We start from the raw sequence: 24,935 nt of genomic DNA, 5'->3' as shown, positions 1-24,935 counted from the left end.
ATCTCACTAACCATTCTTCATGAAAGCAGCCAAAAAGAATTTGCTAGCTTAGCAGTTGGCAAATGTTTTCATCTCACTTTGCTGTACAAAGGGACACAGGTAAAAGTATAGTGCATTCAGACACCAAAATTCCTACCAACGGGGGGTGGGGGGGGGGGTGGGGGGGGGGGGGGGGGTGGAAGACTCACAGGATGTTAGCCTAGAATTGAAAAAATGAGGAAAACAAGTCTTTTGTGTAGAATTTGAAGAGTTAATAAATTGAAGCAGATTTTCTCCAATTTACCAGGTTGAACGACTTGCAGTGCATCTGGCAAAAAAAAAGCCCAAAACTTTCCATTTACATGCTAGGAATAGTTTATCTTCTAAGCACAAGTAAACCAAAGATTGGTAGGAGAACTCAAAGAAGGGCTTGGTGTTCATGTGTTGAGGGAGAAATAAGGGAGAAGGAAACCGATTTCTTTAGAGCAAGGATCAGAATCATTTTATCTCTGAGAACTCTGGCAAAATCTGCAGTCTGTCCAAGCTACGTACAACTTGTGGATAATGGTTATAACTCGGAGTTGTACCACTCTTCTTCGGCTTCAAGTTTGGAATCCCCAGGTTCTCAGGGTAAGGCACTTCAACAGAAGGAGTAGCCAGGACAACATTCTTATGTGAAAATATGTTTTTACCTTAGAAGGTCCTGCAATTAAGGAAGGTACTCAGGGTACCAAACTTTCAGTATACTGGCAATTGATTTATACACACATTAGATGCATGGATGTAGAAAATCCCATTGTACCTTAAATTTTTTTTCAAGACTGAAAAGTACTTTCTTGTTTTAGTCATCCAAAATATACTAGAAAAAGGCTTGCTTTTAAAAGACAAGTTACTTTTTAAAATGTGGCATCCCTAAATAAAAGTCTTCAAATTTTTTTAAAAAGTTATTTTCTCTGTGTAGTATGCCTGGGAGAAATCTATAATACCCTTTATTTCAAATCAACTCTAGCCCCTGTTCCGCTCTGCCATAGTGCCCCCAACTTCACACTTAGCCTTTGCTTTTGCCACTACCACTTGCAGGGCTGTGGCCCCGCCCCGACGCGCCCCGCCCCGCCCCGACGCGCCCCGCCGCCGCTTCGCTCTTTCCAGCCGTCCTCCAATGCGGGACGGCTTCCGCGCGCTGACGTCACACGCCAGCGCCAGAGGCGCGCCGGCCGTTCCCCGCACTCTCCAGGGTTTAGGGGAGGTAGGGTGCGGAGTCTTCAGTCTAGGGTCCTAGGCATTTCTCAGCAAATCCTGAAATCTAGAGCAGGCATTGTGAGGCAGGAGGACTTGGCAGGCAGGTAGCCTCCTAGTGCCAAATGCCGCTAGCCTCCCTCCCCGCCACTAGTAACCACCTCTGAAGTTAGAGAGGCGGTAACTGAGGCACTCCCCCTGCTGCCGCCCGCGGTTTCCAAGGGGCTCAGAAACCAGTTTGTTTCCTCCCGGCGGTGTGTACACGTCTCATGGGGCGTTGCCCGACACGGGACCCAAGTCAAACCTGACCAGTCGGCCAAAGGCGTGGGAGTCAGGTGTGGGAGTCTCTCTGTCCGCTTTAGCGCTGACTATGAGCAGCTAGTTAGACAGACTTCGTTGTGTTTTTTTTTTTTTTCAGGATGTCAGTTTCGAAATGCGGAATGATGCTTCTGACTCATTAAGTGCCATAGGAAGATTGCTACACCTAGACCTTTGCTTATAGATCATCACCGTTATTCCTACCAACGTCTTGGGTCGTTGAGGTGAGTTGCGCTTGGGGGAAGCAATGATATGCCAAATGGCAAATCATATTGGAAAAGAGGAGACCTTGCTTAGACCTGCTTAGGTAGAGATTGCATGGATACCTTGAGTGCATAGAAAAATAATATCCTTATCTCACTAGAATGTTAATTCTCCAAGGAACAATATGTATTACAAAGCAAACATTGCGCATTATTATTTTAAAAGCTAGTAAAATAATAGAAATCTTGGTGTGCATAAGCAGTCATTTGCAGGGTTATATGTTGTCTCCGATCTTCAGTTACAGATAAATTTAATCACAAAATGAGTAGCAACTGGTTAGCCTATAATCTTTTATTTCAGTTTCCATAATTTAAAACAATTTTTATGTGTAAGGCATCAAAAGTTCTACTTTCAGAGTTCATCATAATCCTCTTTCTATGCAGTCCTAATTTTTACTGTCTAATGTAAGATACACCCCTAAGAAACAAAAAAAATTATTTCCATTCTAAGTTACATCAGAAATATTTATGAAGGATTAAGCTAATATCCAGTATATACTAATGATAGCCTTTTCTTATGATGCAGCAGTATTGTAGAGATGATGGAGGGAAGCCAAATATGGAGAGAAGTAGTCCTTTGTTTCTAGTTTAGATTTGTCTGGAGTGAGAGGATCCACAGATCTTCATTTAAAATTGCCCATTGTTCTAGGTGAAAGGTAAGGAGCTTATTTTGTGGGAAAACAGGTTTTTGCCCAGTAAAAGTCACCATTAGTAAGGCTTATGGAACTGGGCCACAGGAATTCTTCTGAGGTCATTTAAATAATATATTGACATTGAATTCCAAGTAAATTTTACTCTGTCTAATCTCCTACCTCTAAGTCATGGTCATGACACCATTTCATTAATATAAATTATTTACATGTTGGTAGTTTCCACTTGGGAAGCTGTTAATTGCCTGAATAGACTTACAGAGAAGAAAAAAAATATTCTGGGGAAAAAAGTCTAGTAAAGATTACTTTCTGCTTTTTTGAGTAATAGAAATAAAGCATGGACTTCACTTACTGAGAAGATAAATTGGCCCTCTCCCTTAATCCCAAATAGTATTTATTATTTTCGGAGAACTGTATGTATGGATTGTAGCTGTGGACAGAACCTTTACCAGTATTTCCCCTTAGGACACCTTGTCCATCATATAGCTGAATAGACTTAACATTCGAATTGATGGGGATGAAGTTTTTCATTCATATACTCTGACATTTTTCATATTTGGTGCACAAAATTTTATTATGCCAAGCATTGCATGTGTGTGGCTTAAAGAAATTCTTGGTAAAATGTGAGGAAAGGTGTCTGATTTGACTAGAGACAAGATATGTAGGTATATCTTTTGGAGCATAGTTGACATACTTTGAAAAGAGAGTGAAGCCAGATAGAAAAACTTTGAATGTCAGGATCAGAAGGTTGGGAATGGGGAACTATTGAAGGTTTTAACCAGAGAAATTAATTTAGGTAGTATTCTTGCTACTTCGGTCAGTATTTATTATTTTTAAATTTAAATTGAATTTATTGTTTTGAACATATAATACATTTATACAGTTTAAAATGGGAAGGTATAAGAAATTGAAAAATCTTCTCAACTACTCAGTTCTCTTCACTGAAGGCAGTCACTATTACCAGTTTACTTTGTAACCCTTCAGAGATCTTACTTATACAAGTAGTTACGTGTGTGTGTGTGTGTGTAAGGATCATATATTTATACACACATATGTAAGTAAATGTAAGTATAAATACACATATATTTTATTATGCAGAGGGGAGTATGATATATTTATTATTCTGGTACTTAGAAATTCATATCAGTGTCAATGTTTCTTTCTCTTTGACTTGATGGCTATTTAAGTTTTGCCATTTCAGATGGTGCTACAGGGGAATGACTTTGTACATCTCATTTTAATACATTTGAAAATACTTATAGGGTAAATTCTCTCCATCTCCCAAGTCAGTTGCTGCCTGTTTTGGGTTTGTCCGCTTCTAGAATTTTGTTGCTGTTGCTTTTTTTTCCTGTTTTACCTTTTTAAAAAAATCCCTTTAAAGTTGTGTTAGGTTTGAAGAAGAAGTAGAGGTAAATATGTGTGTTCTATTGCTCTGTTTAACTGTAAGTTGCATTATTTTTCTTTTTTACTTTAAAGATTTAGGCTAAAGTACTGGTGGTTTTTCATTTTTCTGGAGAAAAGGCTTTGGCTGTGTCTCTCTGTTGATCTTTGTGTGTCTAATAGTACAATGATAAACATGTTAGTTTTCTGACCCATTCAGCTCATTTATTTTCTTCTTCTTGAGTCATTATTAGAATTGTTAGGGCCCTTCATGTTTAAATCTTCAGTGTTTGTAGATGAGTCATCTAAAGCTTGGAGAAGTCAGCTGATTTGCTCTTGTTCACGTAGCTTTTATTTTCCGAACCCACTGCTCTGTTCATTATCTCACATAACTCTTTGGAAAGCTCAAGTATCAAAAACGTCTTTGATTTTATGCTTTCACTATCTTCAATATCAGATATGTATTATGGAGATTGAATTAATGTAATTGTTAGAGACTGTGAGGATACTGTCAAGTTGGTATTGTGATTTTCATTTTATGTTGAAAGCTGAAGCATAGGAAGGGCATTTATTTCTAATTTGAGTTTATTACAATAATGAAATTAGAACAGGATTTTTGTGTTCCTTTGGTTACATGTTATGATGATTTTGGATATGTAATCCTATAGTACATTTTATCTTTTATTTCATTTGGTTTGAAAGTCTTCCAGGGTTGTAATTCAGCTGAGAAGTCTCACAACTAGGGAATAAGTAGCTTGAAAGACACAAAGTAATCTCTTTCATGTGTTCCCTTGTGCTTCCTCTAATGTGCTACACTTGTCTAGTGTGGACTCTGCAGGAGAGGAGGGGTTGTCAGTTGCTCTGAAACTCTCAACCACAAGTCTTTCATTGTTCATAAAGGTGTCTGCCCTTGACATTATTTGATGGCAATTAGAGTCAGCCTTTCCCACCAGGGGCAGTAGATTGTTCTCTACTTAGTTGCCGGAACCACAGTGCTCAGTAATGCGGTAGGTATCAGAATGCCGTACTAGAGACTCTTAGAGCTTCCATCTCGTTACTGTGGTCCCTTGAAAGAAACTGGCAACTAAAATTTAAGGGGGTGCCAAATTGACTGATTTATTTTTTCTTTCCTGGCAAAAGTTACAAAATAATGATGGCTATGAAATAATCTCATTATGTGGTTATTGTTTAATGTAATTCGACTTATAAATTTTGGTTTTCTAAGATAAATTTACCTTAAATTTTTTTTTCTACATAGCATAGTAGTGTAATATACTTTCATATTCTGGAGAAGTCATTAAATTCTGGCTGGTGCCCAGATAGCCACTCTAGATGCCATTTGACCAAAGTTGGACTTGAAAGTGACGTTTCTACTTTAATTTACTGATAATGCTGTACTGATATCGTAATCGCTAATTTCTTGTCTCTGTACAGGTTGCTAAAAGCCTTGTCATTTCTTACAGAAAATTTGTAATGGAATATGGTTATAATGCTTTCTAAGGTAGAAAAAAACTCCTTCCCACAAAATTTTATGAGGAATAATTATCCCATTGATTTTATAACAGGCTCAATTTTGGCCTTTAGTCTTATAGACCCAGAATATGAATTTTGTCATTTAAGGAAATTGGATCATTTTCTAGAGGGAAAATAAAATTAAACAGATTTTAGTATTGATAGGTGAAAGGGAAAAAGTGGATTTTGTTCATTTATAATTAAAAAATATGGTAGACTGTCACGGAAATTTTAATACAGTCTTCAAGACAGACCCATAGAAGGGAATCATACGTAGAAAGCCTGCTTGCTGTGAATGGAAACAGAAAAGAGCATGTTAGGTAAATTAAGTATTATTAGTTTTAGATTAATATAGTGAATTCATGTGTCTCCACAGTATGATGATCTTGCCATTAGGCAGTGCTGATGATTGCTTTTGTGACTCTTTCTCTCTCCTCCCTTTCACTTTTTAAAGCTTTCACTACCCAGCGTATTTGGCTTCTGTCCCCACCAGTCTCCTGAAATTACTCCTGCTAAAGCTACTAACGACCTTAGTCAACTATCTTGGTATGGTAAAGTTTTTGTTATACCAAAGATAGAGATAGAAAGAAAAGATTGAAATGTTTATTTATATCAAACTTTTATATTTGAATAAAATGAAAAATAGCATATATAAAGGAAAAAGAATTTATAACAGAGAAGGGCTTACATCTTCATTAAAGGAGCTTTTACAAATTAATTTTTTTTTCTTCCACACTCAGCCTTTTATTCCATTCAGGCCTTCAGCAAATCGGAAAAGGCTCCTCCACACTGAGGAGGACAATCAGCTTTTCTCAGTCTACCAGTTAAAATGTCAGTCTCATCCAGAAACACCCTCACAGACACACCTGGAAGAAGCATTTAACAGAATACCTAGGCACTCCAGGACCCAGTCAAGCGGACACAGAAATGTGTCACAGCATACAGTTGTTTATAGTATTAATCCTTTTTATTTTTGTTAAGTTGGTAGTCTTGTCACCTCTTTTTACTTTTATTTTTTGGTTTATAAAATGAGCTTTATTATCTTATAACTAAAACAAAGAAAAGTATTATGCGTAATATGCGAATGGTCAATTTTCAAATTCTTTATATTTTTTAAATGTTACTGTTCTATTGTAGTTGTCCCAATTTTTCCCGTTGCTCTCCACCACCCCATGCACTCCTCCAACCCCCCAGTCAGTCCCCACCCTATTGTCCATGTCCCTGGATCATCCATACACGTTCTTTGACTGGACCCTTTCCCTTCCTTTCCCCTTCTCCCCCCTCCTCTGGTCACTGTCTCTTCCTTGTTTCCATGCTTCTGGTTCTGTTTTGCTCATTTGTTTTATTTACAAATTAATTTAAAAAACCCTGTCCTAGTAGAAAATGGACAAAGGACATAAATGGAGAATTCAAAAGATCAGAAATACAAATAAATGTTCAATGAATATGGATGAGTTTCAAAGTCACTGGGAGGCAAAATAAATTCAACTAAAAATGAGACACCATTTTGCCCACCGAACATAATAAATAACAACAGTAACTGATAGTGACGCTGTGCTCGTTGCGTGCCAGCACCATTCTTAGTACGTTACTGAAATAAACTAGCCCTCCCGGCAGTTCTGTGAGTGCATACCGTTTTCATCCACATTTTACAGGTGAACAGACCGAGGCATGTGAAGATGAGTAACTTGTCCAAGGGCACATAACAGATAAGTGATAAAGCCAGGATTTAAGCTCAGGTTCTCTGACTCCAAGGTTTCCGTGCACTTTAACTACTACCATTTATTGCCTTTCAAAGATGTAAAAAACTAATAACCAGTGTTAACAGAGTAACTAGGAGCAGGAATTTTTATGTAGGTTAGAATAAGTTATTAGGCATTGCCAGACAGTTAACTAATGTTTTTTTCTTTTTCTCTTAATCTTTACCCAAGGATATGTTTATTGATTTATAGAGAGGGGGAGAGGGAGAGAAAGGGACATCGATGGGACAGAGAAACATCAATTGGTTGCCTTCCATACACACCCCGACTGGGGAACCCTTTGGTATATAGGCTAGTGCTCCAACCAGCTGAGCCATCTGGCCAGGGCTGCAGGATGTTTGAAAGCTTCATATTATTTGGGCTATAAATTTATCCTAAGGAATTTTTATAATAAGTATGTAAAAATGTACATAGGGAAATTTAAAGTTTTTTTAGAATAGCAAATGTTAACAGTTTAAATGTCTAATAAGGGGTTAGTTAAGTAACTTTGGGAAGTAGTCTTAAGTTTTATTTTTTATTAAAGATAATAAAATAGTGCTGCTAATTAATTAATACAAGAAAAAAGTTCCTCTCTTCATCTACATTAAGTATACATAGTATTTGATTTTACAAAGCATTCTTATAAAATTGAAATGTCACTGTTTTTCTCTTTTTAGCTATAACCAGATTGAGATAAAGTTTTCCTTAACTTGCAATAAATACTTGAAATACTCTTTAAGTAAACAAATCACAAAGGAATTATAATATAAATTATACATTATAGTTGTTATAGAAGACTGCTTATCCATTAACTGTTACTTTTATTTATGTCTAGCGTATCAGTTAAGATGCCTTAGAAAAAGAACCATGGAGAAGTATGTTAGACTGCAGAAGATTGGAGAAGGTTCATTTGGAAAAGCCATTCTTGTTAGATCTACAGAAGATGGCAGACAATATGTTATCAAGGAAATTAATATCTCAAGAGTAAGTGTGCTAGTATTTTTCATTTGGTTATTTTAGTAATAGCCTGGTTACAAAAGGGCTCATTATTAGAGATTTAAAAAATATGTGGCAATGTATAATCTCAAGTGGACGGCTGCCGTAATCCCAGGAAGGCCGCTGTTTCAGAATAGTCTGTATATCCTTTCAGATTTTTTTTTGGTGATATGTGCTTCTGTTTATGTCTACTGTTCTGTAACTTAACCTAGTTTGAACATCTTAAAATGTTTTTACTTGTTGATTCAGCTCAGTCTTTTTAACTTCTGACTGTATTTTTGTTATTTGGACCATGCTTTATTGTTACCATTATTTTTTTAACCACTCTCTTATTGATGGACTTCTGGGTTGTGCAGTGATGCTTAATTTGATATTTTCTTTTTCTCTTCCATTTAAGATGTCCAATAAAGAAAGGGAAGAATCAAGGAGAGAAGTCGCAGTGTTGGCAAACATGAAGCACCCAAATATTGTCCAGTATAGAGAATCATTTGAAGGTCAGATAAATTTTTCAAGAGAGTTCCAAAAGCTCATAAGCCATATGACAACTTTGAGATATTTTCCTCTAAGGAATCTTTTTGTGAATGTATTTATAGGGAAAAAAGTATATAGTGTTTGCTTTAGTACATAGGCACATGAGTATCAGCTTAATTCTAGGAGAATAAACCACACCATCCCTGTGTAGTTTAATAATGGCTCAGTTACTGTGATTTCTTAAAAAGAAGCAGTGGGTAAGTGCAAGCTGGAACAAAGCAGGAACAATAATTTACATCCTTTTAAACTAAACTCCTTTTAAGTGCCACCAGTACTGCTACTGAGAAAATGTTCCGATCTTTAGGAAGTATTCTACTCATTAGTATTCTCCTGTATACCTCATTCTTATAATATTGAGATATGTTGAAAGTGTTCTCAAGTTCTTAAAATGTCATAGCTATATTGCTGTTTGGGAATATATATCATTATTCTTGTTAATACAGGAAGTAAGATAAGACAAAGCTTCTCAAAAGGCAGGTCAAGGTGGCTTATTGAAATCTGATTGATGTCATTCCCAATATTATCATAAATCCCTCTAAACTATAAAACAGAAGGATAATTTAGATTGAAAGTAGAAGATAGTTTAAATGACTGTTTTAGGCTCACATCAAATACCAGTTTTGGAGTGTGAATTAGAACTAAAGTACCCTTGCTCCCAGATAAACTTGGTATTTAGTAAAATAGAACATTCTTTAAAAAAAATATGGATCAACAGTGGCTGGTATTGCTCAGTGGATTGAACATTGGCTTGTGAACCAAAGGGTCCCCCGTTAAATTCTGGTCAGGGCACATGCCTGGGTTGCACGCCAGGTCCCCAGTGGGAGCGATGTGAGAGGCAACCACATGCTGATGTTTCTCTCCCTCTCTTTCTCCCTCCCTTCCCCTCTCCCTTCCCCTCTCTAAAAAAGTAAATAAATAAAATCTTTAACAAAATAAAAATAAAATATCCACTTTTAACTTACTATATTTTTACCTTAAGATGGGTTTACCAGGATGTAGCCTCCTTGTAAGTCAAGTAGTATCTATATATCTGTCTACATATTGTCTGTATTTCAAAGATGTTTGGGTCAATGTGGGTACCATTGTCCAATAAGATGGTGTTTTTTTGGTAGAAAAATAATAAATGATGGAGTTATTAACCCAAGTTATTGTATAATCTATGTGACCAGTATACCTTGACTTTGTACTCTAATTCTTTTGAGTGTGGTTCTGTTTTTGGTTTAACAGAACATAATTAAGTAATTGCTTAATAAAGCAGTTAACTACTTAAGGTTTATTTACTAAAGGTTTTTAGTAAACTTTTTAGTACCTTTAATTTATCTATGCTTTTGATATACATGTTAAAAAATGGAATGGAATTTTTATATTTTGTAGAAAATGGCTCTCTCTACATAGTGATGGATTACTGTGAAGGAGGGGATCTTTTTAAAAGAATAAATGCTCAGAAAGGCATTTTGTTTCCAGAGGATCAGGTGAGTTAGGATGTAGAAGATTGACTCTTCTTCCATAGTGATATTTAGAAGCAATTCAGAGTTTCTTTATATATGTATTTACTTATAAGTACAAATACTAATTGTAATTATTAGGATATTTCAGTATCATATTCTAATATCTCAGTCACATTTCTGTTCTAATTAGCTGCCATCTCAGTTCAGTTCCCCATCTCATTTCCTGTTTATAGTATTGTTATATATATGATATACAGGGTTCAGCAAAAGTAGGTTTAGAGTTACAAGCACTTGAAACACAGAATTTATTCTTATATTATTCTTTATTAAGTATTGAGTTATTTTCCATACAACAACTGTAAACCTACTTTTGCCCCACCCTGTATATTCTAACATATAACTAAACTGAATGTATGTAACTAAATTATTCATTATAACTGGTTAATTCTAGTTCCTGTCACTTTGGCTTACTGTTGCCAGACCATATCTTCCTAAAATACGGCTTTGCTATTGAACTCTGGCTCTTAGAAGCCTAGTATTGGCAATTGTATTAAATCTAACCACTGTTTTGATTTCAGGGATCTCTAAAATATGACCTTACCCTACCTCAGTATTCTTATTTTCCCCCTATTATTCCCTAATGTGCACCTTTTCTCTTTTATTTAAGAGATATTCACTGAACATGGATTTTGTATTAGACAGTGGGACACATGTTTATACATCTCATTCTTTCTATGTGCTTATTCTTATTTCTTTATAGTATTATGGTAATACCTTACCCGCAACTCTCTCTTATTGATATTCTACCTTGTTTTTAAAGCTCTGCTTAAGTCTTATCTTCCATGACCTTCTCCTTCTCTAAATTGTGTTTCTCATTATCACCCATTCTTAATTTTAATTGCATGCTTTTACATAGGGGAGTGGAGGAAGCACTGTGCTAGGAATGCTGTATTTGTTGTCTGTTTTAATTCTTGTAACTCCCCTGCCATGAATTAGTGTAGTTTTTTTTCTATTTAATAGATAAGAAATCTAAGAGAAGTTTAGTAGCTTTCCCAGAATCACAGTTAGTGTTTGAACATACCTCTATCTAACTCCAAACTTTATAAAATTTTTTTACAAACTGAAGATAAATTGAAAAGTGATTTAAAAGTTCAGAAATGGAAAGTCCTGTTTTCCACTGCTCTGTCTCTGAGATTTAGTTTGGTGCATTTCATCCAGAACTATTTTTTTTTCATACTTGCACATGTACATGTAAAAATGGAGACACATATTCAGAAATAAGTCATCATATATACCACACTCTATCTTGCTTTTATCGCTTAAACATTATCTTGATTATCTTTACCTGTTAGTTCAAATAGATCAGTTACATGAGTTTTAATAGCTGCTTTATGTTGCATTCTAGCAAAGCCTATTTCTTTTTACTCTTATCTTCATATTCCATTTTCATTCTCCTCCTCTCCTTAGTCCCCTATTATAGTGTCTAATGAATATCTCTGTATTTTAGCAAAATGGCTATCATTGTTTTCTTTTTTTTCATTGTTTTCTATACATGTATTTAAAGTGCATAATTGTTGTAGAATATCTCATTTAGTTTTACTTTTTCCTAAGTGTTGTTTCTGATCATCTGTTCTGCTGTATGCACATAATGTTGCTCCTAACTTCTGTATAATGCTCCATTGTAGTCTCCCATGTCTACACTTCTTTTCCTGTATCATGCACTCTTGTTAATGTACTGAATAATTTCACACCAGAATTATTCCCCCAACTAGGTTGTAATTTACTCTAGAATTCAGATCACAGTTCTTACTTACAGCATATCATGGTACTTAGGAAAGCTGTGCCTATGGTAGACATCAATTTGGCACAACTAAGCTGTTGGTTGATAATGCCGTACAGGTAGAGACTTTTAGGCTCTTAGTAGTAACTAGAAAATATGGTAAGGTGAGATCTTGAGTTACATTTTAATTAAGTATTACTGGATAAGGTAATGTCATAATTCTCAAGTGTCACTTGTCTCCTTTTCCACAATTAAGCCTAGTAGACAGAGCACAGAACTAGGGAGTAAGAAGTCTTAGGTTTGAGTCCTTGTTCTACTTGTCACCTACTGATTATTGTGTTAACTGAGTCTTCTCATGCAGCTCTTGTAACAGCGTTGAATTAATTTATATATACTGAGAGGTAAACTGAAAATTACTTTTTCTAAATTTAGAATCTAATCTTGGGAAGGTGAAAATCTAAAGAGTTGTCAGAGATTTGGTTACTTGATTAAGATAGGGCAAACTAACGAAATATTGTAGAAAATAAATGCAGATGGAAAGGATTCTGGCAGTATGGCAAAGTAGAAAGCACTAGGAATCTATCTCCCCACCAATACAACAATTAGTGGCGGAGTCTTTTTGATGTAACTAATTTGGATCTCTGTAGTCTATTGAAGGCTTGCAACTTCCAGGGAAAGACTTGGATAGTAAATTACAGCTAATTTCATCCAATTGCAACTCTTAGCTTTGTAATAGCAGCTACTTACCCCCCACCGATGAGTACCAAGGCAGCCAGCCATGAGGGCATTCTAGGAGTAGCTTGCATGTACCTTGTGGAAGCCAGGGTGGACAAAAAGCCCCTGTCCTCTAGATACTGGGAATCTGTGATCTGATCATTGATAGCTGCTTCAGATCTCCAAGGTACAGACGAAGAAGCAGGCATCCCCTGCCCCATTGTAACAAGCCGATCCCTTCTTGTTGAAGTAACTTCTAGGGGATTTGAAAACCAAGCACCCTTTTATTTTCTGCTTCATTTCTTTCTTTTCCTTTTTGGAAGCTAGACACTACAAACTAGGATATTCAAAAGCAGCCACATATACAAGAGGAATTAAAAAGTCACCATGCACAGATAGGGAAGGATGCAAGCACAAAAAAGACCTCAGAAGATTTGAAGTTTATACCTCAGGTTGATCCTTAGCTCAAACACAGCATATGACAATTAAAAAAACAACAATAAAAAAATTAAAAACAGCAAACCCTGAGGAAGGAGAATCTTTTTTGTCATAATTACCACATAATTAGATTCAAATGACGAGTTTTCAACAACAGAATCACAAGGCATGTAAAGAGACAGGAAAGTGGCCCAAAGAAAAATAAACAGACTGTCCTAGAAAAAGACTTGAAGGTGAGTGACTAGACAAAGACTTTATAGCAACTGCCTTAAATATGCTCAGAAAACTAAAGGAAGACATGGACAAAGTTGAGAAAGCAATATATGAACAAAATGTAAATATCTGTAAAGTTAAATCCTGAAAAGAAACCAACAAGAAATTCTGGAGCCCCAAAATACAGTAACTAAAATGAAAAATCCATTACAGGAATTCTAAGGGGGATTTGAGCAGGTAGAAGGAAGAATTGTGAATTGAAGCTATGACAGTGGAAATTACTGAATCCGAGGGGCAGAAGGAAGAAAACTGGAAGAACAGTAAACTGGCCACAAAGGACCTGTGCAGCATCGGCTAGCAGACCTGCACATGCTTTGTGGGAGTCCCAGAAGGAGGAGGAGAGAGAGAGGGACAGAGAGAGTGTTTGAAGAATTAATGCTGAACACTTCCCAGATTTGTTGTAAGACATGAATACAAATATCTAGGAAGCTTAACAACCTCTAAGTTGGTTGAACTCAAATAGACCTATACCAAGCCATTGTAATTAAATTGTTAAAAGGCAAAGACAAAGAAGTGACGCATTACATATGCCAGCAATTTGGTAAGATTATCAGCATATTTCTCTTTAGCAACTTTGGAGACCAGAAGACTTGGGCTGATATATTCAAGTGCTTAAAGAAAAGCTGTCAAACAAAAGTCTTGTATCTGGCAAAACTGTTCTTTGAAATGAAAGTGAAATTAAGATATTCCTAGGTAAACAAAAGCTGAGATTATTCATTATTGCTTGACTTGCATTGAAAGAAATGCCAAAGAGAGTCTTGCAGATTGAAATGATAGAACACTAGACAGTGACTTGAAGCCGTATGAAAAAAGGAGATCTCTGCCCTGGCTGGTGTAGCTCAGTGGATTGAGCACGGGCCTGCAAACCAGACAATCGCGGTTCGATTCCCAGTCAGGGCACATGCCAGGCCAGTTCCCAGCAGGGGACCCAGGAGAGGCAACCATACATTGTTGTTCCTCTCCCTCTCTCCTTCCCTTCCCCTCCAAAGATAAATAAATAAAATCTTAAAAAAAAAAAAAAAGGAGATCTCAGAACAGGTAAATACATAGGCAGTTATAAAAGCTTATCATCATAATGATGTTTGTAACTCCCTGTTTTGCTTTCTACACAATTTAAGAGACTAATGCATTAAAAAAGCAATTATTTAGTCTAAAAGCTAGTATTATAACTTGTAACCCCACATTTTGTTTTCTACATTAATTTAAAGAGACTAGTGTTTTAAAAAAATTATCAGTTTCTTTTTGGACAGAGAAAGATGTATAAAGATGTACTTTTGTGACATCAACAACTGAAAAGAATGGTGTGGAAATGTAAAGGAGCAGAATTTTTGTAATCGAAGTTAAGCTGGTACAAATCCAAATTAGAGTATTATAACTAGGATATTAAATGTAATCCCCATGGCAAACGCGAAGAAAATAGAGCTTGAATATATGCGGAAGGAAGTGAGAGATGAATTGAAATGTTTTATTACAATTTATTACAAAAAAATCAACTGAATACCAAAGACTACACTCATGAAGAAAGTGAGGGACAAAGAAGCTACAAGGCATATGTAAAATAAATAGAAAAATGATAGAAGTGAGCTTCATATAAGTCAGCTTTAAAAGGGATGGAAATGTTCTATGACCTGGATTTATCTTGAGAACATTATGCTAAGTAACAAAATAAGGAAGTAACAAAAAGATGAGTACTGTATGATTCCGCTCATATGAGGTATGTCAAGTAGAAAAAATCATGGAGACAGATGTAGAGTAGTGATTTCCAGGGACTGGGGAGAAAGGTAATGGAGAATTACTGTGTAATGGTTATAGAGAGTTTTGGTTTTGCAAGATGAAAGTGTTCTGGAGTTGGGTGGTTGCTGATGGTTGCACAAAAGTATGACTGTGTTTAATACCACTGAACTATATCCTAAAAAATGACTAAGATGGTAAGTTTTGTGTTATGTGTATTTTACTACAATTAAAATTTGAAAAAATATATGCAAAGTTTATACAATATTAGGATCTTTAGCTCACTCATAGTTGAGGAACCTTTGTTCAGAAAGAAAAAAACAGTTGCTGCTCAAAGCAGAGAAAACTATTCTGCTGGACATGGACTATCTGCTCTCTGGGCGAATTACACAAGAAGGTAAATAGCAAGTAAGCTATTACCTCTTATTAGACGCTCCAAGATCATTTCCTGTTCTAATACAGAGAAAGCCAAGTTCTATTTATTAATATATTTGACAATGAAAGTTTCTCAAGCTTTTTTTTTTCTTAATAAGCCCATCAGAACTCAGCATTCATTACAAGAATTTTGACACATTTTATTGCCATAAAAGGAACCTGAATTTTGGAGCAGGGAAAGTGCATTGCAGTATTATTTTAGTGATTTAAGGCAATTTATAGTAGTAGAAATAAGTTATACACACAAAACTGTAATTCAGACAAGTGTATATATAATTACTGTATGGTGTCTGGGCTTGTCATCGTGACATAACATTTGAATTGTAAAGCCTTTTGAGCAAGAGAATGCCATTATCCTAGCAGTATTGTGTAACAGTTAATACGAACAGTTGATGTGCACAAGGAAGTACCATAAAAAGGAGAGATCAGAAGTAGAGTTATAATTTAAGGGTCTTCCCTCTCCCTCAATTCCAACTGCAAGTAATCCAGCCCTACTGTAATTCACTCAGCTCTGTTGACACCTTCCATCAAAATTAGCTCTAGAACCACATCTGTTCAACCTTTTTCATCACCTCCAGGCTCTCTTCTGTGCTTCTTCAACACTCTCTGGTTTGTCTCTCTTAGTAGTCTTTGATAGGGACTGGCAAACAGTGGCCTGTAGGACAAAGTCAGTCCACTGTCTGCGTTTGTAAACAAAGTTTTAATGAAGTAAATTATACTTGTTTGTTTGCATATAATCTGTGACTGCTTTTACACTACATTGGTGAAGTTGGGTGCAGACAGTGACCATATGGTCTGGAAAGCCTAAAATATTTACCGTCTGGCCCTTTACAGAATAGATTTGCTGACCCTTGGTCAGTGGGCACCTTTATTTACTTTTTGTCGCTTCCTGTACCTATTAGGTACATCACTGCTGCTGAATACTTTTGCAAAATTATAAAGGAGTCCAGGTATGGGAGGTAGGGTAGCAAACAGCCCTATCTGTAAACTGAGGCTTGGGTGTTTTCTGGATGTGTTCTGGTTCTGCAGGTGGGCTGCATAACAATAAGACTCAGCTGAGCTTAATTTTCATCTTCTTTTTGTACTTTTTCTGACCTCCTGTGGTTGAATTAATTGCTCTCTCGGTGTACTAATTGCTGTTGTAAGACTCGTGCATCTTATTATAGGTATTTGTTTACATTTCTCCGTATGAACTCCTTAAGGTCAAAAGAACTGTATTTCATTTTTTTCTTACAGTGCCTTATGTGAATATGGAAAGGATCTTAAGTCTTTAGTAATTATCTATTGAACTGAACGGGGAGGCTTGATTTTTTTAAATAAAATTAATCTTAGGTTATTTTAATGTAATATTTATTATTTTAAAAATACTAATGAGATAATAATAAAAAGGAAAGCTTGTTACTGACCTTTCATTCAGTTTAAAAAAATTTTTTTCCTTAGGTAAATAAATAAACACTGTTACCTGATTGGTAGCTGTCTTTCTGTATGTCCTCACTTTATTCTTTCTTTCCTTCTTACACATACCACCCACTCATATACAGTTATGTAGAGTTAGGTATTCAGTATACACAAATGTATGGTTTAAAAAAGTAGGAGTATGCTGTGCATACTATTCTGTAGCTTTCTTTTTTTCACTTAAAGGTGTACCTAGAACTAACTTTTTTTTAAGTACAATGATATCACAGTATATTGAACGAGGTCCCTGGATGGCATTTAAGTTGTTTATATTTTTTGCTCTGACAAACAGTGCTGGGGTAAATATCTTTGTAAATACCCTTTTGTATTTGTGATACTATGTCTGTAGGATAAATTTGAAATCGCAGTCTGCCCTTTCAAATGGTATGTGAGTTTAAATTTTTTACATACTTTGCAAAATGACTGTAATTAACTTTCCCACAAATAAGGTATGCAAAGACCTATTTCCCCACGTTCTTACCGGCACTGTATATGATTTCATTTTTGTCAAGCTCAGATGGCATATTTTTATTTTTTAATTTGGAGGGAGGTCAGTGTTTTGTACACGTTTATTGGGTTTTTTTTTCCCCTCTGTCATTTGCCCTTCCAGTCTTTTGTCTACTTCTTGTTTTGACTGCCAGTATTTTTCCGTGATTTGGAAGAACTTGTGCATAGTAGAGAATGAGCAGTCTATCAATTATGTTGCAGATACTTTCTCCTGTAATTATTAAGCTTGATTATTTCTTATGTCATGCAGACACTTTAAAGTTTATAGAGTCAGTTTTCTGATTCTTATTTCTTGTGACTTGGGTTTGTGTCATGTTTTGAAATTCTTGCTTTAATTGAAGATTATAGAAAGTTAATTTGTTGTCTTTTATTGTTTATATATTTTTTTTGTTTCAAAATGCCACCTACTTGGAATTATTTTTGTGTGGTCTGAGGAATAAATTGAGCCTTTTTAGTTTCAAGTGGCCAGCTCCAAAATGCATTTGTATGTGGTGAGTGTGGGGAGAGAAAGAAGGAAGAAGTGTTGTCCAGGTTTCCAGCCTGATGTTTTCCTCTCATGACTTTTATTCATGTAAAAAAATTATAGAAAAAAGGACATACTTTAAAAGCAGTCACCCACTATCATAGTATCAGAAAATATAAATTTTTTCCATTTTCATTTCTTTCTAGAAATGTCTTTCCATATTTATTCTTATTGATAAGAGATGCTTCGGTGGCAGCAGTCTCTTGCATTTTAAAGTTAGTTTGTGCCTTGCACATAATGTGTCCATTGGCTTGAATATTTATGTAATGTTAGTGACTACACATTAAAAATAAATTATAGCCTAAATTTTTTAAAGGATTTAGTTTTCTTCAACCCCAACTATTCCTGAATCCTTTTAGTGGTCAATGAAAGAGTACTGGAAATGTAAATTTTTTTAAAAAAATTTTTTGTTCAAGTACAGTTTTCTGCCCTTTACCCCCATTTCAGCCCACCCCTGCTGAAATGTAAATTTTAAAAGAAATAACAGATCTCATTTCCCCCCCTAGATTTTGGACTGGTTTGTACAGATATCTTTGGCCCTGAAACATGTACATGATAGAAAAATTCTTCATCGAGACATAAAGTCACAGGTATGTTTGTTCTGTTAACTGATACCTTCTGATGAATATGGACATGGAAGCAGCATTGTCTTGGGCCAGAATTTTTGAACTCAATTCAGTCTGCATCAGATTGTTTTCTGCTTGCACTTTAATCCTAGAAGTCTTCATCAGCATCTTGGGTTAGATCTCCTCCTTACTTCCTCTTTCTTGATTTACTTTCTCATTATAACAGAAAAATATACCAAAAGTGAATGTCTGGAATATATACTTTTTGAGATGACATTATTCCATTCTCTTTCATGATCATTTGTATATCATTTTCTTGCTTGGAAATTATTTCCCTACAGAAATTTGAAGATATTGCTCATTTGTCTCTTGTCTTCTACTTGCTTTTTAGGGATTTAAAGCCATTATTATTTCTCATCCTTTTTTCTTCTCTCTGGAAGATTTTAGGATGTTGTCTCTGTCCCCATGTTTATGAGATTTTATTGTTGCACATTGGTGAGGGACAGTTTTTATTCATTTTGCTGTCTACTTTTGATCAGAAAAGGTGCTTTTCCCAGGAAATGTTTTGTTATATTTTTTCAAATATTATTTCTCTATTACTGTCTTCATGATTGTCTTCTGGATTTTTTTCTAGACATATAGTGGAGTTTCTTAATCTACCCTTTCAAGTATCTTATTCATTGCACTTTAATTTTTGTCTCTTTATTGCATTCTAGGTAATTTCCTCACCCTACCTTTTAAATTTTGTGTAAACTAGCGATTAATCAAATCTATTTTTTCCCAATACATTTTATTGATTATGCTATTACAGTTCTGTTCCCCCCTTCATTCCCCTCTACCCTGCACACCCCCTCCCCCACCATTCCCCCCCTTTAGTTTATGACCATATGTCTCAAGTTCTTTAGATTCTATATTTCCCATACTATTCTTGCCCTCCCCCTGTCTATTTTCTACCTACCGTCTATGCTACTTATTCTCTGTACCTTCTCCTCCCTTCTCCTCCTCCCACTCCCCTGTTGCTAACCCTCCATGTGATCTCCATTTCTGTGGTTCAGCTCCTGATCTAGCTGTCCTCTTAGTTTGCTTTTGTTTTAGGTGTGGTTGTTAATAACTGTGAGTTTGCTGTCCTTTCACTGTTCATCTTTTTTATCTTCTTTTTCTTAGGTGAGTCCCTTTAACATTTCATATAATAAGGGCTTGGTGATGATGAACTCCAGGAACCTGACCTTATCTGAGAAGCACTTTATCTCCCCTTCCATTCTAAATGAAAGCTTTGCTGGATAGATCAATCTTGGATGTAGGTCTTTGGATTTCATGACCTGAAATACTTCTTTCCAGCCCCTTCTTGCCTGTAAGGTCTCTTTTGAGAAATCAGCTGACAGTCTGATGGGGACTCCTTTGTAGGTGATTGTCCCCTTATCTCTTGCTGCTTCTAGGATTCTCTCCTTCATTTTAATCTTGGCTAATGTAATTATGATGTGCCTTGGTATGTTCCTTCTTGGGTCCAACTTCTTTGGTACTCTCTGAGCTTCCTGGATTTCCTGGAAGTCTATTTCCTTTGCCAGATTGGGGAAATTCTCCTTTATTATTTGTTCAAATAAGTTTTCCACTGGTGGCTGTTCTCTTCCCCTTCTGGTACCCTTATAATTCGGATGTTGGAGCGTTTAAAGATGTTCTGGGGGTTCCTAAGCCTCTCCTCATTTTTTTGAATTCTTTTTTCTTCATATTTTTTTGTTTGGTCATTTTTTCCTCCTTCTGGTCCACTCCTTTGATTTGAATCCCAGTTTCCTTTCCATTGCTATTGGTTTCCTGTGTATTTCCCTTCATTTCAATTAATTTAGCCTTCGTATGTTACTCTAATTTGTGACTAAAATCAACCAGTTCTGTGAGCATCCTGATCACCAGTGTTTTGAACTGTGCATCTGAAAGTTTGGCTATTTCTTCATCACTTAGATTTATTGGCTCTGGGGCTCTGAGTTCTTGAGCCATGTTTTGATCTGTTCGTGCCTGTTATGTATGAGGAGAGGAGCTTTAGTTGTTCACCAGGGTGGAGCCACCCAGGTGGCTGGTTTGTGAAGCTGTATGTGGGGGTGGGGTCAGAGAGGGACAGTGGCGGTTTTCTCTTCTGCTTCCTGCCACTGGGGCCTGTGTGGTCCGTCTCACTGCTAGCTCCTTCACCGTTTTATATGAACGCGAATGTGTGACCATGATCAGCCCTCAGTGGGTCCACTGCCTTGCGCTGTCAGTGGGTCTGGACGCTTCTCCACACCTGGGATCAGCTCACGGCTGCTGGCGCGCCTGCACACCTCTGTCGGTCCGGTGGATCTTTCCTGCCAGACCCCGCTCTGCTGCTGGCTCTGCCCCCCTTACCGGTTTGGCTGAAGGGTTCGTTGTTTTCAGACTTCTGCGTAGTTCCAATTTTCTGTGTTTTGGCCGCGTTTTTGTTGCTAAAACTTTGTTGTTTTTAAACTTAGTTGTGCAAGATGGTGCAGTGCTTCCACCTACGCCTCCATCTTGGTGGAAGTCTCAATGTCTTGCTTTTTAAATGGATATTTATCCCTTCATTTATCTCTAATATCTTTGGAGTTTTTGCTGGACTGTTTTACAATATAAATTCTGTCTGGAGTGAATTTTTGTTCTGGTCTCTTTTTTGGCTATTTTTCTTTACATTATATTTCTTCGCATGTATGGTTTGTCCCACAACTCATTCATCTTTGCATAGAGGTTTCAGTGTTGCTTTACTTAGGCTCTCTTAGTTCCCAAGGTAGGAGTGCAGAGGGAGTTTGTTTCCTGTGTTAAGGCCTGAGCGTCTGTCTTCTTATCTCATGCCTGCAGCTTCTCTGTAGCGTAAGGTCCCCCGGATGAGTAGTGGGAAGAGGATGAACTGTGGTGGAAGTTCCACACCCCATCTTTCCTGATTCCCCAACACCCTGCCACCAGGTCTCATTTCACCCCATTTCACCCCATCCCCATCAATCCCACTTTGTGTTATTTTCAGCTATGATAATGTGCCTGATTCAAGTCTCCTCACTGATACAGATGGAATTTTAATTCATGTTACTCCACACACTCTTGAGTTCACTGTCTGATGGAGTGCTGGAGTTCTGCACTTATAAATGTATTGGAGTTCTGTATTTAAATGCAAAATATTAGGTAAATTATTGGAAATTTTAAAAGTTTTTATATCTATTTCATTAGACTGTTTTATTTATTTTTATTTTTGGATGGTGCCCAGGGATCTGCACTAACCCAATGAAGATTTATTTCTCTGTTTTCCTCTAGAAGTTTTATAGTTTTAATTCTTGTGTTTAGGCACAGAGTCCATTTTGAGTTAATTTTGTATATGATGTATGAAAGGGGTTTATATTCATTCTTTTTCATGTAGATGATAAATTATCCTAGAATTTCTTAAGCTGCATTTATTTTTTATGAAAATTCAACTCAGAACTGAACTGTAATAATAATTGTTTTTTTCTCTCTTTTATAGAATATATTTTTAACTAAAGATGGGACAATACAACTTGGAGATTTTGGAATTGCCAGAGTTCTTAATAGGTAAAATATCAGTTTTAAATTTTGTTTTGATATGTCTTCAGTGAAATTTTAATTCATGATGATGTGTATGTGATAATTTATATCTTTAAGTATCTTAAGCTTCTCCAATAATTCTTTTTGTTTCAGTACTGTGGAATTGGCTCGAACTTGCATAGGGACCCCTTACTACTTGTCACCTGAAATCTGTGAAAACAAACCTTACAATAATAAAAGGTATGCAAAATAGTGTTACATATATAATTTCTTTAAGTTTCTGTGTAAACTATATATATTAGCCTCAAGATTATTATCCTGAAGTCAATAATATACATGTATGTTATGCATACACACATTTTTTAAAAATCCTCACTCAAGGATATGTTTTTATTGATTTTAGAGAGAGAGGAAGGGATGAGGAGGGTAGAGAGAAAAAGAGAGAGAGAGAAACAAGTGGTCACCTCCTGTATGCACCCCAACTGGGGGCTGAACCCACAACCTAGGTATGTGCCCTGACTGGGAATAGAAGGCATAACTTTTTGGTGTACAGGACAGTGCTCCAACCAACTGAGCCACTTGTCCAGGGCCAAACACATTTAAAAAAAATATATGATGAGGGTAATTGTTAAGAAGCTATTTCACTATCATGCTAAAGGAACTATAGAAAAAAATTATTTATTATTTAAAATATATTTGGAGATAGACTGCTTTCTTTGGTCTTTTTCTTTGTAATAGTAATTTTCTATTCAATGATGATGATTAATATTTATTGAAGATTTTCTCTACAATGGGCACTGTTTTGTATGCTTTCTGTGGTTTAATCTTCACAATAACCTTGTAACTTGAACATATTAATCATGTGTGTTAACCATTCCTCCATTCCTTGTAAGGAAATCAGATGCAGAGAGATATAAAGTAACTTTGAAATCCCTGGCATCTGGCTTCCAATCTCAGTTTTCTAATTATTGAGCTGTACTGTGGTTACCAGATTGTTTATGTTGGTGGGGAGAGGAATCCTGCCACTGAAATCTAATTATTTTTTATTTTCTCTCACTCATTGTGATAAAAGAAACATTGGTTTCAATTTTGAAAGTGCTCCTAGAAGTTAAAAGGAAGAAAGTGATAGCTGGCCAGACTGCATGTTGTTTGCGATTGCTGTCTGTCCTCTCTCCCCTGTATTTATTTATTTATCTTTCTGAGAATAAGGACGAAGCTGTATTTCAAACTTTAGCAGTAGAGATTGAGAACATCATTCTAGCAATGTATTTTTAAAATCAACCTGCATTATAGTAGTCTAGTCCATGGAATATATTATTAGTAGATATTCTAAAAGATAACAGCATTTTCTTTCAGCTAATTTCACATTTTAATGTTACATCTATGTCTTGTGGATTAGTCAACTGTAAAAAAAATCATTCTTTAAATTAAGAATGGATTTAATCATCCTTTAAACAATTTTATATAAAGTTAATTTTGTGGAGAAAATGCTTTAGAATGTGATGGATGAGCATCATTAATTATACTTCAAAATTCATGTTTTATAAATGTATTTTAAAGTAATTTATTAATAGGATCATTAATGTTTTTATACTGTTTAACGTGAAAATGCACAAGTTACTAACTAGCTTAATTATATTTACATTCTTTTCTCAAGTGAATCTAGAAATTAAATAGAAAATAGGGATTGTAAATTTATATTTGTAGATTTTTGTGAGACTTCTGGTAAAGATAAACTTAGGATTTCAATAATAGGGTTTTATTCTTTTCTATTAATTTCAGCTTTCAGGAGCTATGGTTTTTGATTTTGTTGACTTCTAAGGACCAGTGAACCAAGTAACTCTAACATAGTTACTCTACTCTCTGAACTATGAGTTTTTTTTTTTCTTTCAAAAATAGAGGTAGTTTTTTTAATTATAAAATACTTGTTTATTTTAAGATAGAGAGATCAGGTATAAAGAAGATAGTATAACTAAATCCTTTCCTTTTTTAAGAAGATTTTATTTATTTATTTTCAGAGAGAAGAAAAGGGAAGGAGAAATAGAGGGAGAAAAACATCAATATGTGGTGGCCCCTATGCCCCTCATGCTGGTGACAGGCCAATGAAATCAGTGACCTTTTGGTTCACAGGCTGGCACTCAGTCCACTGAGCCACACAAGCCATGGCCTAAACCTTTAATTTAGAATAATATCAATGAATATATTCCCTCTTATATAATATTTCAGTTGGCTGTCACAGGTTTATTTGAGACATGAATTTAGTAAATTAATATTTTCTTCATGTTTATTAAAGTAGTATATTCCTTTAATTTTTATTAAAACCACATATTTTGCAAATAATTGAATAAACTAGTTTGACTTGTAAAATAAAATAACAATGGAATACCTGAAATTTTTTAAATTAAATTTCTTCAGTGAAACTTTAAAATAATTGTGTGGACAGCCATTGTTTTTCTCATCTGGGATAGCTGCCTTCATCATTTGGTTATGGTTGGGATTTTAAGTTTTAAAGGACATGTTTTATGGAACACATTTTTGCAAAGCATTTTCATATTGGTATTGTTTTTTTTTAAGTGAAAAAATTTAAATAAAATCTGATACTTACAAAAAATTTTTATTCATCTGTTTCCTAGTGACATTTGGGCTCTGGGATGTGTCCTTTATGAGATGTGCACTCTTAAACATGCAGTAAGTAGGAGTTTCTGAAATATTTTAAAAATTATGTTGAAGTGATTATAATATTTTTATTTTTTAATAATTATAATGCATCTTTCCAATGACCTCATTGTACTAGAAATTCTGGCAGTTTTTAAATTTCTCAACTTCTCTGAAGTATAAATTTTAATTTATTTTCTCTTAATATGTATGCATATTTTACATATTTATACTTATCATAATACCTATATTATACTTTTTTCTAGAAAACTAATTCT

At 35.5% G+C, this 24,935-nt stretch overlaps 1 protein-coding gene across 10 annotated transcripts in view; it reads left to right on the top strand.

Annotated features, from left to right (window-relative positions):
- The first annotated feature begins 1,154 nt into the window (after positions 1-1,154).
- NEK1 (NIMA related kinase 1) overlaps positions 1,155-24,935 on the top strand; it is a 115,053-nt gene continuing 91,272 nt past the window's right edge. For 5 of the 10 annotated variants that reach the window (XM_053658446.1, XM_053658444.1, XM_053658443.1 and 2 more), the window contains exons 1-9: positions 1,184-1,550; positions 1,634-1,757; positions 7,913-8,061; positions 8,471-8,567; positions 9,979-10,076; positions 18,415-18,498; positions 21,962-22,029; positions 22,156-22,242; positions 24,636-24,690. In XM_053658446.1, coding sequence (XP_053514421.1) covers positions 7,945-8,061; positions 8,471-8,567; positions 9,979-10,076; positions 18,415-18,498; positions 21,962-22,029; positions 22,156-22,242; positions 24,636-24,690 — 606 coding nt within the window. In that variant the 5' untranslated portion in view covers positions 1,184-1,550; positions 1,634-1,757; positions 7,913-7,944. The other 5 variants (XM_053658439.1, XM_053658442.1, XM_053658440.1 and 2 more) reach the window with 5 other exon arrangements.

The sequence above is a fragment of the Artibeus jamaicensis genome, unplaced genomic scaffold (assembly GCF_021234435.1).
Source record: "Artibeus jamaicensis isolate MK-2021 breed Jamaican fruit bat unplaced genomic scaffold, CSHL_Jam_final scaffold_537, whole genome shotgun sequence".
NCBI classification, from domain to species: Eukaryota; Metazoa; Chordata; class Mammalia; order Chiroptera; family Phyllostomidae; genus Artibeus; species Artibeus jamaicensis.
The sequence above is the reverse complement of the archived record's forward strand: the minus strand, read 5'-3'. Positions and strand labels throughout refer to the sequence as shown.